The sequence below is a fragment of the Ictalurus punctatus genome, chromosome 21, assembly GCF_001660625.3.
Source record: "Ictalurus punctatus breed USDA103 chromosome 21, Coco_2.0, whole genome shotgun sequence".
In the NCBI taxonomy this organism is placed as follows: Eukaryota; Metazoa; Chordata; class Actinopteri; order Siluriformes; family Ictaluridae; genus Ictalurus; species Ictalurus punctatus.
In genome coordinates this window covers 10285058-10299967 of record NC_030436.2, presented here as the reverse complement: position 1 = coordinate 10299967, position 14910 = coordinate 10285058, and the positions used below count along the sequence as shown (strand labels likewise).

The following is a 14910-nucleotide window of genomic DNA, read 5'->3' as shown; positions in this document are numbered from 1 at the left end:
AGCTGTCATCAAAAATCACCTCAAGGTTCCTGGCTGTCCCGGTTGGCTTGAGTGTGGTCGAGCCGAGCCGAGATTCCATCTGTTCTTAATTTGTTTTTGTTTCTCTAACTTGCTTAGACAAATTCACTCTTAGTGTTCACTTTGAGAAACGCTTATATCAGTGGTGGCTTGTCGTCATAAAGTCCACATTCACAACTCCATACATTTTAAATTGCGCTGGAATACTAGGTACCTCTTTCAAGTGACCAGCGATTTTTAAAAAGTTCCCCTATTCAACAGATAAGCTGACGTTCCGTCGATTTTTTTGCTCTAGATGCTAGATTGCTCTAGTTTTTTTTTCCTAGATGCTGCACAATCGCATTAGCCTTTTTATAGCACCTAGTGGTCAAACATGGGAATTGCAACAAGCGCTAATAGACGCCCATAGGGGCAGGAATCAGTCTTCCCCATGCTTGGAGGAGGAGCAGCAGACAGTGCAGTTAATTACAGGTTTGCCAGATTGGGATAGTTTATAAATACTCCATGGTCACCAAGTTCTTGGTGAATTTCCACACACAAAAAAGGCAAACCTGCAGTTCACTGCAGACAGTGTGTCTATGATGTACAGAATTTATTCTGTTGTAAGATGTATTGCAAAGAATAGCAGAAGGAAAGGGGGGTTACAGAGTGGATAATGTCTGTACGAAGCCTGTAAACCCTGGTTAATGGGATCACCTCAAACACAGTTGAACAAATAAGCGCTCAAAACAATCTGCTAGAATGTACTCCAGATGACTGTATGTCGTTGACTCGACTGCCTATTACACGGTTACTCTGAAAATACACTAGAGTGTAGCCTATAGCATACAGTAGGTCAAGTGTTGTAGCCTCTCCACTTCATTTAGCTGGAGGCTTATTAATAGCATCCTGCATCACTGACATCTACAGTCAAGGGCCGCTGCTGAGTGAGTAGTATAGCATACACTCGTTGGCTGGAGGAGAGACGAACCCTTTGTTCTTTGTAACGAGTAATATAAAGGTTTAAATAGCAATGTAAGGTCTAAAAAGTATGGTTTTTACCCATGGAAATAGAGTTAAGTAATAGCACAAGTATTCCATTTCAGTAATACTCAAGTAAAGTGTAAATACATCAAAATAATACTTATACTTGTACTTAATAAGTACTCAAGAATTTTTCACCACTGGTCATTAATTATCATATAAAGATCCCATCTGTTCTCAGTACTTATATGTACTTCTATTGAGAAGAGCAGCATCACGGCATCATGGTCGTGTGGATATACCGTACGATACGATGAATTACTTTCAGAAAATAATTTATTCATACAAGTTCCTATGCATTTTATTATTGCTATTCTCACTACACAAAAAGTGTAGTTAACTAGCTAGCTAGTCTGTTCATGTACTGTTCTTAAGACAATCCCCAAGTTTATAAACCTATAGACGTTTCTTTCAATGTACAGTATTGCGCATGTAAAAAGATTCTATAAAGCAAAGATGTGTTCAGAAACAATGCAATGAAATTTTTTCTACATTAAAAAACATTTATAAAGTACAGTAAACTGTAATAAAATAAGTTAATATGTGTAAGGACATTGGCTGGTAAGTATTTTCAAGCATCTTGGAGAATTTGGAATAGTTCTTCTGAACTGAAAAAAAATTATTCAGTAGTTCAGTAAATATGAGCAAAAAAAACTGTGATTTTTTTTTTTTACAGAAAAACTGTAAATTATCAGAATTACTTAATTGCTCTGTAAGTTCTATGCTAAATTAGTTAATGTAAATGTGCAGCGAGGAAAATAAAGACGTAGCATTTAGTTGAACCGATTGCATACTAAAGTAGGAGCGTTTTTTTGTTGTTGTTGTTTTTTATTCAAATTGCATGTGCGTTTTCAGAACTTTAAAGTGATTAAATTTGATGCGTTATGGATGGCTTGTTTTCAGTATTTCTTGTTTCGTGTTGGCTTTGCATCGGCCCACTGGAGCCCCATTTCTGGTTTCGTGTCCAGTAAGGATGTTTAATGATTTGTAAAAATCGTTTGAGCTCTCTTGCATGAAATAAATAAATGAATAAGTAAAATTACCTTCAAAAACAAAAGAGCAACAGTTTGATTTACTTGTTTTATTTGCAGTAGTAACCCCTTACTTATAATATGCTTAGTTAAATTTACTAAGACTTTATACAGTTGAGGTCATACGTTTACAAACACACACACATATATATATATATATAATATATATATATATATATATATATATATATATATATATATATATATATATACACACACACACACATATATACTGTATATATATATATATATATATATATATATATATATATATATATATTGTTATTATTTTGTTTTCTGGAAAACATGTAAATATTTTATGTAGCTTCTGAAGGGTAGGACAAAATAAATAAATAAAGATCTTTAAACAAAATAATAATTTACACCTATCATCCTGTTCAAAAGTTTACACCCCCTGGCTCTTAATGTATCCTGTGTTGCCTTCTTGAGCATCAGTGAACATTTACACCTTTTGTAATAGTCGTGTACGAGTCCCTCAGTTGTCCTCAGTGTGAAAAGACAGATCTCAACATCATATAATCGCTGTTGGAAAGGGGGTCAAATATACAGAAGATGCCGGAAAAGTAAAGAATGTGCAGGACCTGGAGGATTTTTCTAAAGAACAGCAGGCGGTTTAAATGTTCAGGACAAACAAGGGACTCATGAAGAGCTATCACAAACCATAAACACATCATGTCTCTGATCACCAGGTAACGACACACAGTATTAATAATCGAGCGTACAGTGTGTAAACTTTTGAACCGGTTCATTTGTGTAAATTCAGTCATTATTGTATCTTGTGGACTATATGTAAACATCTGTTATGTGAAATAGTTTATTCAGAGCAGTACTAAATAAAAAAAACTGAATGCAGCTTTTATGATCTTTCTTATTATTATTATTATTTAAATATTTTTAACATGTTGCAGATTCTACAAGGCGTATGTAAACTTACGATCACAACTGTACATGTGGATATTGTTCAGTCTCACTGTGGGACTGTTACACTTGCTTCACGCTTGTATTCGTTTTAATGTTTGGAAATCTAAAATGTTGTTGTTTCTTATCCAAAAATACAGCAGTGATAAAGTAAACAAGTCAGACAAAATGAGTATTATTTTTTCAAGGGGCGGCTCAGGCACTTGCACAGTGTTGTACATCCCTCTCACCTCAACATTGTGTGAAAGAAAGATTGAGGGATGGGGTTTGGGGGGTTTTAAGGGTCTTTTTGTTGCGGTTAGTCAGGGGTGTGCGTGAATCCTGCGCTACCTGCTGCCATTTCGCTTCCAAAATCCAGGCTGAACATCAGGCTAATGCGAAATGTCATTACCTCGACAAACACACACACACACACACACAGAGCGTGCTCGCACATGAACCCGATAACCCGAGTGTTGCGTGCAGCGTGGACGCGTAAGAAAGCGCTCTCCTCTCCCCGCATTGTCATAATGCAGCAGGGAAAACGCGTTTATCCGCAGCGCTGCAGCTGCACAGGCACAAGCCAGACGAGGGGGCAGGGGTGCACAAACTACTGCCCACTGACCCCCAACACACACCACACCAGCACAGCACACAACACAGGAGCGTGTTTTAAAGAAGCGCTTTGTGGTGCGGTTTAACCGGAGCGACGCCGCGCCTCCGACAAAAGCGCAGCGCCTCATTTAGCGCCATCATGTGGATCTGAGTCAGTGCGAAATGCTCCGATTTCGATTTCACTTAAAGATCTAGCCTTCCTACAGCAGTGTAATGAGACGAGATGAGATCAGATGACACGAGAGCAGCACAGCAGTGTGGGAAGGAGCATCACCGGGTTTTGTCGGGGTTTTATTATTATTATTATTATTATTAGATTATTATTCATCAGCGCCGTGTTGATAGTGATGCGTCCGATGCATCTCCATCTCTTTCTGCCTTTTATCATCCAAATAAAACCGAGTAAGAGTTCGTTAAACATTTGAAAGACCGCTTTTGGCTTCGCGCTTTTTGCATTCAAGCGCCAAGCGGATGGATGGAGGAGGTGGAGGAGGATAGAAGAGGAGGAGGAGGAGGGTCTTTATCTTCCTCTCCACTCCCCTCACTTCCACTTTGTTCTATTGTTGTTGGGTCTGTTGGTGAGCTGCTCAGTGTCAAAGCGCAGGAGGGACGCGTCTGTGAGTGACAGGAAGCACCAAGAAGCGTTCGGGTTAGTACAGAATTATTATTATTATTATTATTATTATTATTATTATTATTATTATTATTATTATTTCTGTTCATTTTAATATTGCATATATATTTGTTTTGGCGGTGTGTGTGTGTGTGTGTGTGTTCATATTTGAATGGAGCTCACTAAAGTTTGCCAGCACTGCGTTCAGCCTCATAAGTGATAAAGCATGCTGTTCTTGGTATTTAACTGCTCAGTGATGGCTTTTAGGTTTGCATTTAGAAGCTCTTTCACTCCCCACAGTAAGTCGTGCTGTAATAACGTGTTTCATTCTTGGGTGTTTCATTCACACATGGGTAATGCAGCCTGCTATGCAAGGAACAAATACAAGCATGTGCTTGTGCAGGGTTGTATCTGTGTAAATATAACCTACCTGTTAGTACAACTTGAATTCTTGCACAAGTTGATTCAAAATATGGAGGTCAGTCAGGGTTTGTTTTTTTTTTTTAAATCTGCCATCGATCTTCAGGTGGACATCAGCGTTATAAATGCCAATCACAGCACTCAGAATACAAATTGTTTTGCTGTTCTTGGGCTATATAGCTCTGGATGTGGCTCGGATCAGTTGTGGAAATATAGAGGAAGGAGCAGGACTACTGGCGGGCAGGCTTTTAGGTCAAAAGTGTTTTTACATCAAGACATCAGGAAATTGAATACTCTTTTGGATTTTATAACTACTCATCATCACTGATTTAAATAATTCACTTGTTGAGCTTTCTTTACCAACAAGTTCGAATAAAACCTGTATTATATATATATATATATATATATATATATATATATATATATATATATATATATATATATATATATATATATATATATCCCTTTCTAAGAAGTTGGATCTGGGTCGCTCTAATCCAGCCTTGCTGTGAAAGTTCAAAGTTCCACCGTTCCATACTGATGAGATTTCCTGCTTGGATTTGTTATTAAAGCTTCAGTCTGGCCTCTCACTTTAGAGCGGCTCTGTGCTTCAACTTACAGTTGCAATCAAAATGATTCACCTCCCACTGCAAATCAGGTTTATTGTGAAAATGTACAGACTTTCAGTGGTTTGCAGTGAACAAAGCAAATAAAAAGCGATTGAAATAGTTCGAGACAATGAATCCTTCAAGTGGTTTCCCCAAATTCAACTGAAAATGCAACTTATAATGATTTCTCCAGTTTAAAAATTATTCACCCCCTTCACAGTGAGCATCTTTAGTACTTAGTAGAGCACGATTTTGCTGTTCTGACCTGCTGCAAACGAGATGCAGAGCTTCTGGCAGCGTTCCTGAGGAATCTTAGCCCATTCTCATGAGCAATATCCTCCAGTTCAGTAATATTCTTGTGTTTGCGTGCTGCAACTGTCTTCTTCAAACCCCACCAGAGATATTCTATGGGGTTCAAGTCAAGTGGCCCTGTAGAATGGGGCCCTGTAGAATCTTCCAGGATTTCTTGTACAACTGAGCCTTGGTGGAATTTGACGCATGTTTGAGATCATTGTCCTGCTGCAAGGTCCAATGACGCCCAAGTTTCAGCTTCCTCACAGATGGCATGAGGTTTTCTCAAAGGATTTTCTGATACTTCACTGAATCCATTTTGCCTTCCACACGCTGCAGGTTTCCAGTGCCAGAGGATGCAAAGCAGCCCCAGAGCATCACCGAGCCACCACCATGCTTGACTGTGGACAGAGTGTTCTATCTTCATTCTTCTTTCTCCAGACGTACCGCTGATCCATAATGCTGAAAAGTTCTGGTTTTGTTTCACTGCTCCACAGAACAGAATCCCGAAACTTCTGTGGCTTATTTATATGATTTTGAGGTGACTTTTCTTGTGCTTGTGTCAGTAGTGGTGTACGTCTTGGAGTTCTGGCATGGAAACCTTCTGCGTTTAGTACGTGCCTTACCAAGTCTCTCTGCAGGTCTTTTGCAGTCACTCAAGGGTTTTTCACAACCTGCCATCTCAGAAATCTGCTTACAACCATTGATGGCTTCCTTTTTCTGCACCGTCCAGGTATTTCATATGTTCTCAACCCCTAGCCAATGCAGGTGTTTCATGTGTTCCAGATCAAGCACACCTGGTGCAACTAATGAAGTCCTTGATTAATTTAATAATAACCTGTTTAGCATTTTTGTGCTGTTGTGAGGGATTCTATTCAGAGGGTTGACTAATTTTAAGACTGGAGAAATCATTATAAGTTGCGTTTTCAGTTGAATTTGGGGAAACCACTTGAAGCATTCGTCGTGTTGAACTAGTTCGATTGCTTTTGTTTGATTTGTTCATCGCAAACAGCTGAAAGTCTGTAAATTTTGACAATAAACCTGATTTGTAATGGGGGCTGAATCAGTTTGATTCCAGCTGTGTCTGTCAAACCATCTCCTTTCAAAGACAGCACTGAACTGAGACAGCATGCTTGTCAAGGAACAAGCTCCCACTAAAAGATTCCGGACCTGGACTATCCCGGAGAAACAGGAAACAAACGGTGTGTTCAACCTTTCTTCTTTCCAAAACAGACATGTTTTTTATTTATTTTTATTTTTTATATTAACAGAGAAACATCTTTCTTATAAACGAGGCACCGTGAAGTGAGTGGCTCTGGAAACTGGAGTGCATTCTACAATTTTATTTTGACCGAGTCTGAATTCTGATACATTACCTTTGTATCTGAAATGAAACCTGTCTCCACAAGGTCCCCATGATAAACAGCATCATTACGAAACAAAAAGCACAGTGCCTGGGGATAAACAAAGCAGGAGGAAGAAAGAAGTCACATTACTCTGGTTTCAGCTGTCCAGGCTTGTGTTTTTCTCCAAAAGGTTCACACTCCAAAGGTGTCGTACATACGATCCTGTGTGTTCTGTTCCCAGAAAAAGCTTCTCTTTTTTTCCTGCCTGGAAGAAAGCCATTGTTGTGCAGCCTTGTGTCCTACATGCAGTATTTTGTCTAGAGGATGGACTCAGAGACTTAACACAAATAATCAGTGCTGGGATTGCAGAGTTAATGATATTACTCTAAATCCACTTCACCTCAAACTGTATCTAAGACCACAAGCACCTGTCCGGGGGTGTAATCCAGCAACATGCACAGCATTAGGACCCGTTATCCCAGCTGAACTAAATCCTCCTGAGACACAATCATTGTGCATTACAACTCCAAGTTGAATCCCCAGAACACATAATCATGACACTCTACAAACCCAATCCTGTTCAATATTTATTTATTTGTTTGTTTGTTTGTTTGTTTGTTTTATACAGGTTTTGTAGACAGTTCAGAATTTCAGATTTCTAAGAATGTCCTCTTTTTTTTTCTTTTTACCTTTTCCTCTGATCTGATAGTGCTCGAGTGAATAAACTCACGTGTTTAGACGTGCTATCCGTGACTCATCCATGGATTAAATCAGTAATCAAACAGCCGACTGCATTCCCTCGACACGAGCAGAGCCCTGAGTGCCGAGCAGCAACAAGTGTGCGAGTGCCTCGGTAGAGTTTAGGACGAAGAAATGGTGCAAGATCCCCCACTTTAGAGCATGATGCAACATCGTGATGAAACAGAGAAACTGGGCTCTGCAGCAGGGTATATTAGAGTGAAATACACAGAGAGCCTGGCAACAGTGGCTTTAGCGTCTCCATCACAAGGTGGACTAATGCGAGGCACATGAGATCCGACTGACCAGTTGGACCGCACGGGCCGGTGGACTTCCTGCACTGATCTCTGATGCAACACACCGATAAAGAGGGTAAAGCTGCGAACTTGCTGTTCTATTTTTTTCTTCCCCTGTATTTTTAGGTGTACTTTTAGTTGAGTTGTATGATGTGTGTGTGTGTGTAAATATATATATATATATATATATATATATATATATATATATATATATATATATATATATATATATATACATACACATACATACATACATATATAAATATATATATATATATATATATATATATATATATATATATTTAGATTTTGCGTTAGATTGTTACTGAATGGAAATGTGACTGATTTTGATATTTAGATATCTAAATAGTGTCACATGCACGCAGTCTTAGCAAATCTAGTGTTCTTTGTGTCTTTTGAAAGAATGCATAAACAGTGATGAAAAGACAAAACATAATGCAACTGAAACAATAAGCTCAGGTATTAAGGTCGGTTTATAAAATCTGCTTTAACCAGGAATAACAAAAAAATGTTCATTTGTAAGTGCTGAAGACTTTACGTGCACCTTTACACAGCAATGTTACACTGTGTTTAAACTGGATCTGTAATAATATATGAGTATAACTTATAATAATAATGTAAGTACACCGTAGAATACAGTTTGTAGTTCATCTTTACTGAAGAGCTGCCCTTCGCCGATTTGAGCTGTGCCACAAAGCACACAGCATTTAGTAGCGCGGGTTGCTCTGTTTCTGCCCTCGTCTGATTCGCCGTCTGCAGGCTGTGGGAGGTGTCGTAAGAGGGAAGGGCTGAGCGTTGATTATGTCGAGGCATTGTTGTAGTGTCATTTGGTCCCTCCTCTCCCCCATGTCCTCCTCCTCCAACCTGTTTTTGGCGTACGTGCACCGCATTCTGAGTCACTCCGAGTGGACAGAAAGAGAGCGAGTTAGAGAGAGAGAGAGCGGGAGGGAGAGGGAGAGAGAAGGGAGGTAGAGGGAACGAACAGCAGGTGGAGATGACATCATCTGCACTGCACCAACACTGCAGCACTGTTCGAACAAAGGCATGCTGTAGCCTCTATGGCTAACACAGAGCCACTCTCTCCGCCTGTTGATAGGGTGGAAATGTGCAGAACATACACACACACACACGTGTACAGATTATTATAACTGCCTTGTGTTTCCTTCGCTCTTCCCGTCCATTAAACAAAGCTTGTATCCACGCTGTGCCTCCATTTTAGTCAAAATGTCTGTAAATAAATATTTATCAAGCCCAAAGCCTGGTATTTTTCCCTCTGTGATTGCAATAGGAACGCATCCATGGTTCAGTCAGGAGAACCGTATCGATGGGTCACACAGATGCTCTCTTTACCACAAGCGTGAACACTAATCGACTCCTCTCTCGTCCATTCCACAGACAACCAATTCAGAATGTCGATCCTGGAGCGCCTGGAGCAGATGGAGCGCAGGATGGCCGAGATGTCCGGCCAGCAGCAGCAGCAAGGCAGCGGAGGAACGTCTGAAAGTGGAGTAACGGGAGGAGGAGGTGGAGGAGGAGGAGGAGGAGGAGGAGAAGGAAGAGGCACTGCTGACCAAACACAGGTGTGTCCCATCACTCTGTCATCAATTATTCGTCAGTATCTTTCCTGGATTTATACCACAGCGCTGTTGAATTCTCTATCTATGTTATTGGTCAAGATGGTGTCAATTCATTTGTCTATTTATCACATTTATTTTATTTGTTTCTATAGTAACCTCTCTTCACACAAAAAAAAATGGATTGAAAACGTGTGTAAACGTTGATATGATTAGGGTTTCTGTAACTTCTTTTATTTTTAACATGCAGGAAAGGTTTTATTACAGAGGAGTTTACACTTTTCTCGAGAACATGACAAGCCGTGGTCTCGTTAACGTTAACATTAAATGTAACTATAAATGGTTAAAAAGTATGAAATTTTGTTATTTAATAATCATGAAAGGAAGAGCCGCTCTGCTTCATCACGCTATCCCATTGTCGATTATTTTTCATATAACGGCACGTTGTGAGTATATAGCAAAACAGCGATGCGATGTCCCCTCAGCTCTCCCTGGGTCAGAGTCAGAGTCAGGGACAAGCTGGAAGCTCCTTTGAGAGTCGTGTGGTGGTGGTGTGTGAGAAGATGATGAACCGCGCCTGCTGGGCAAAATCCAAGCACTTAATCCACTCCAAAACCTTCCGGGGTATGACCCTGCTCCACCTGGCAGCTGCCCAGGGTTACGCCAACCTGATCCAGACCCTCATCAAGTGGCGGTGAGTGCGTATTTTAATATCACACATGAAATATTGCTCACAGCACTGATGCATGGTGCTAATCTTTAGGTTATTTCTTTTTACTACAGCACTAAGCATGCAGACAGCATAGATCTGGAATTAGAGGTGGATCCTCTGAATGTCGACCATTTCTCCTGCACCCCGTTGGTGAGTTTTTGGTGACTAAGTGAAATGTTGTTGTTGTTATTTATTTTTTTTTAAATTGAAAGTAAATGCTGTCTCACATTGATATCTTGAAATCCCCCAATCCCCCCCCCCTCACCCCACCGCCAACCCCCCCAGATGTGGGCTTGTGCTTTGGGTCACACGGAGGCAGCAGTGGTTTTGTATAAGTGGGATCGGCGTGCCCTGGCTATCCCCGATTCTCTCGGACGCTTACCATTGGCCACAGCCCGATCCCGGGGCCACACCAAACTGGCGGAGTGTCTGGAAAATCTTCAGCGGGAGGAACAGCAGCAGCAGACTCCCGCTACCAACATGCCTTTCTCCTCGTCCGCAGAGAGCTCCACCACAGAGGGCTGGATGAATGTTTGGGGAAGTGAGACTGCTTCTGGTATAAGAGGGAGCAACGTCGTTAGCTCTGCTCCAAGCGCAAACCAAGGTGACTAGTGATGCAAAATCTACTGACAAACGTCATGTAATCTTAAATGTGCATTCAGTAAGAACACGTATACTGTCCAGACAAATAATAGCTGGATTTAAAGAATGATTCCACTTGTTGTTTTTTTTTGACATCTCTGCAGATTTGAGGAGGCCCAGGTCTGAATCTTCCAGTTTCTACAACAGTGAAAGCCAAGGTGATGGCCCATTAACCAAGAAACACAAACCCAATCCTGAGCTCCACCAAGCAAGGTCAAGCAAGCCCGGTTCTACCCCTCTCGGTCTAGGAGAGCAAGTCCACAAGTCTAAAACCTGCCCTGCTAAAGCAACCAGAGCAGGTATGGTGGACACAGAGTCAGGAAAAGGAGACAAGGCTCAGGCAAAGCTGGGCTCAGCTTGCGGAGGCGGGCGATGGAGTGGCAGACAGACCGCAGGACGCAGAGGGCCGATTGGAGGACTTGCTAAAGAAAGGTTGGCAAACAGGCTGCGGTTACGAGAAGCATCTGGTACGGGATCAGTCTCCGAGCTTCTGGTGGGCCAAGAGGATTTGGAGAACACAGGAGATCTACAGGTGTGGAAATAGCACATTGCTATCAAAACCAGTTTGTTACTTAAATATATCTCGCTTGACTGCAGAAAAGCCTCAGTCACACCTCAATCTATTTTAGTCAGGAGCCGTAGATTTCATTTTCTATAGCAGCAGCTCTGCCAGTAGCGCAGCTACAAATCACAGGTTTATATTGCACCCTATAAGTAGATGCTCGTTTAACATTTACGGAAGGAGTCTCCAGCGTCAGCGGTTTGTAACAGTAAGAATTAAAGCTGTAACTGTAAACTTTCCAACATCTTCAGGACAGAAGAGTTTACACTTTGTGTTTCCTTGAGAGAGAGAAAAGAGAACACCACAAAAGAGTGTTTTTGTTCCATGTTATTATCATATTCCTTATATATCGAGAACAGATTTGATCAAGCGATTTTTGAGAACTAACGACTAAATCCCTCCATGTTTCAGTTGAATATGATGACTCTGGCTGAGCACATCATTGAAGCAACGCCTGATCGCATCAAGAGTGAAAACTTCGTGGCCACGGAGTCAGCAAATCTGGATAGTGTCGAGGTCAACAGCACTATGAGCTGGTTAGCGACTTACCTTGGAGATGCAGAAAGGTAAATACGCTCGTACCGGGACTGTACCATATAAGACGTGTTGTATGCCGTGTGTTGTCATTTTAAACTTAACCACAATTTATTTTTCCAGGTTCTTATACAGCAAGCCGCAGGCATGCTCAGTGGGATTGGACAGCGGACACGCTGGCAGCCACCCGGAATCCGAAGGCCCTTTCGGGAAACTCGGACTCCCGTCTCCAGCAGACTGGAGCGCATTCCTTAACGTCTCTCACAGCAAAAAGGAGCGGGATTTAACCCAGCTGGCCCTGTCTGACCACGAGCAGAGAGAGCTGTACGAGGCAGCGCGCCAAGTCCAGAGCACCTTCCGCAAGTATAAGGTAGGGCGCATCCGGAGCCAGGGACATCTCTGTATCACTGCTCATGTATCATGGTGTTCCCCCTTTTTTTGGTGTTCATTGTGGCCTGGTTTCAGTCATTGTGCTGTATCGTGTGGTGTTGTAAGGTAAACCCGAGATATAAACCAGATCTCTCAGGTTTTTGGGGTTTTAAAGGTGACAAGGTGATTTGTGTTTGGATTTGTGCTTAAGAGGCGTTGAGTTAAGCATGAGGAGTCTTGCTTGAGCTAAGCATGGCCTGGCTACAGGAAATGACTGCACTGCTCTCTGTGTATATATACAGTTTGTGTTATGTATGTCCCATTACCAAGTCTATAACATTACTGACCTTACATCTCCAGAGGATGTCACAGAGTTTCCGGTACTTTGTCAATCTAAGCGGACTTCCCGGCCAGCCGAAAAAGCGGAATCTAATGCCGTCTCCGTGGTCATGCACCCGCAGGCCCGCTGTGAATACTAACCTGTCCCCTCTCCTGTCCTCTCTTCCTCTCTGTGCCTCTTCCCTTATTCCCTCCCTCCTGCAGGGGCGTCCACTCAGAGAGCAGCAGGAACTGGCAGCTGCTGTTATTCAGCGCTGTTATAAAAAGTACAAACAGGTAAGCTCACAACCCAGGAGGTGTTGTCTTGTATACCTATACGCTTTACTCTAGTCGGTAGTAACACTGTGTTTGGTGTACCTTCATCTCCTCCCTCTTTCTTCCACAAGCTGACATGGATAGCCTTGAAGGTAATACGGCCGTTTTTCATAAGGCGTATATGTGATTGGTACGATGAAATGGTACGATGCAGAAGAACGACACATATGTTCGGATGTTCAAGCTGTTGTTTTATTCCTTCGGCAGTATGCACTTTATAAGAAGATGACGCTGGCCGCCATCCTAATCCAGAGTAAATTTCGCAGCTACTACGAGCAGAAGAAGTTCCAGCAAAGTCGTCGGGCAGCCATGCTAATCCAGCAATACTATCGCAGCTACAAGGAGCTGGGCCGACCCAACTCGCACTCTCACGCCGCTGCAGCTGCCGCCCTCGTGCAGCACAAACTGAGGTACGAACACGCTGGCAATCACAAACAGAAAGCCGAAGGGTGCTCAACAGAGAAGCATTCGCCCTATCGTCCAGAGATCGTGAGTCCATTCCAGGACAGCAAAGTTGGCCCTGCTTTCTGTGTGGGAGGGGCATATGGTCTCTCCCCTGTCAATCACAGTGGCACTAACCAATCATTGGCACCTGTGAGGCTCATGTATGTGGAAGGGGTAGATAGCGCTTTCCTCTGAGTGTGTTACGCTGCCCTTTGATACAGCAAGAGCAAGTTGAAAAGATGACTGGCTTCACATCTCTCTTAGGAAAAACTACAACCTCCGTCGTATGACAGGGGAGAGCTGACTAGTGGATGGGAACTGGCCAAGACTAATTTAGGGAGGAAATGGGAAAGAGGAAAGTACAGTGCTAGGTACTAAGGTGTTAAGAAGACGTTCAGGCCCGGTTCAGTCCCACTATTTTGAACATTTTGAAAAATTTTTCCAATGTTTTACAACATACAACAAACTGTTTAAAAAGGCACAATAATAGTACAAATGAATCTGTTCATATATTATTAAGCATTTTTTTTTGAGAACCCTTTTCATTGTTTCATGAGTGTTGGAAGCTGTAAGCTGACATCTAACCGAGCGATAAATTCTGTATAACAAAAAAAAAAGAGAAAAATAATCAGAAAAGCCTAAAATCTTAGTGATAATAATAATAATAATAATAATGATGATGATGATGATGATGATTAAAATGTCATTATACCAGCGTTGTTGGATTCTGATGTTCTAAATGAGACGTATCATTCTTTGGTTAGTAAAAAAATTGCAGTTGTTGGCAGATTGCTTTAGGGCTTGATTTTGTTAGAAAATAATCACTGTTGATTCATTTCCGTCAACAGCATCCCTCGTGTTTAAGAAGAAACTCCAGGGCTTCCAAAACTTGTAATATACACTATAATCCACCTTTGATCAGGAATAACAAAAAATATTATGAATGAATCCATGCTCTGGGTTACTGATCAGAAGGTTGGGGGTTCAAACCCCAGCACCACCAAGTAACACACTTAACTCTCTCTGCTCCAGGGGCGCCGTATCACGGCTGACCCTGCGCGCTGACCACGACTTCCTAACAAGCTGGGATATGCAAAGAAAAGAATTTCACCGTGCTGTAAAGTATATGTGATAAATAAAAGCTTCTTCTTCTTCTTCTTCTTCTTTAATACTCTGTTTCAGAAGTGGTCTGCTCACCAAGAGGCAGGACCAGGCCGCCAGAAAAATAATGCGATTTCTACTCCGATGTCGCCATAGGTAAGTCACAGCGCTGATTAATCTCCTAACAAATCAACACAAAGCACATAGTCAAACACGATTTTACAATGTTAATCTTAGTCTTAATCTCCAACTCAGTTTGATGCTACATAAACAATTGACTTACACAAAAGAAAATTTAGCAAAGAATTAAAAAAAAAAAAAAAAAACCTAGTTGTCATTATTTCTGAGCATCTTACGCTCTTAAATATCAGGTTTAAATA

General features: G+C 41.5%; 1 protein-coding gene across 2 annotated transcripts in view; it reads left to right on the top strand.

Moving 5' to 3' along the window:
• Nucleotides 1-14910, top strand: part of LOC108254811 (calmodulin-binding transcription activator 1) — a 252022-nt gene that overhangs the window by 233831 nt on the left and 3281 nt on the right. For both annotated transcript variants that reach the window (XM_053674174.1, XM_047149419.2), the window contains 11 exons: nt 9334-9518; nt 9998-10206; nt 10296-10374; nt 10510-10828; nt 10971-11398; nt 11840-11994; nt 12086-12332; nt 12875-12946; nt 13057-13077; nt 13193-13395; nt 14612-14686. In XM_053674174.1, coding sequence (XP_053530149.1) covers nt 9334-9518; nt 9998-10206; nt 10296-10374; nt 10510-10828; nt 10971-11398; nt 11840-11994; nt 12086-12332; nt 12875-12946; nt 13057-13077; nt 13193-13395; nt 14612-14686 — 1993 coding nt within the window. The remainder of the gene's footprint in view (nt 1-9333; nt 9519-9997; nt 10207-10295; nt 10375-10509; nt 10829-10970; nt 11399-11839; nt 11995-12085; nt 12333-12874; nt 12947-13056; nt 13078-13192; nt 13396-14611; nt 14687-14910) is intronic.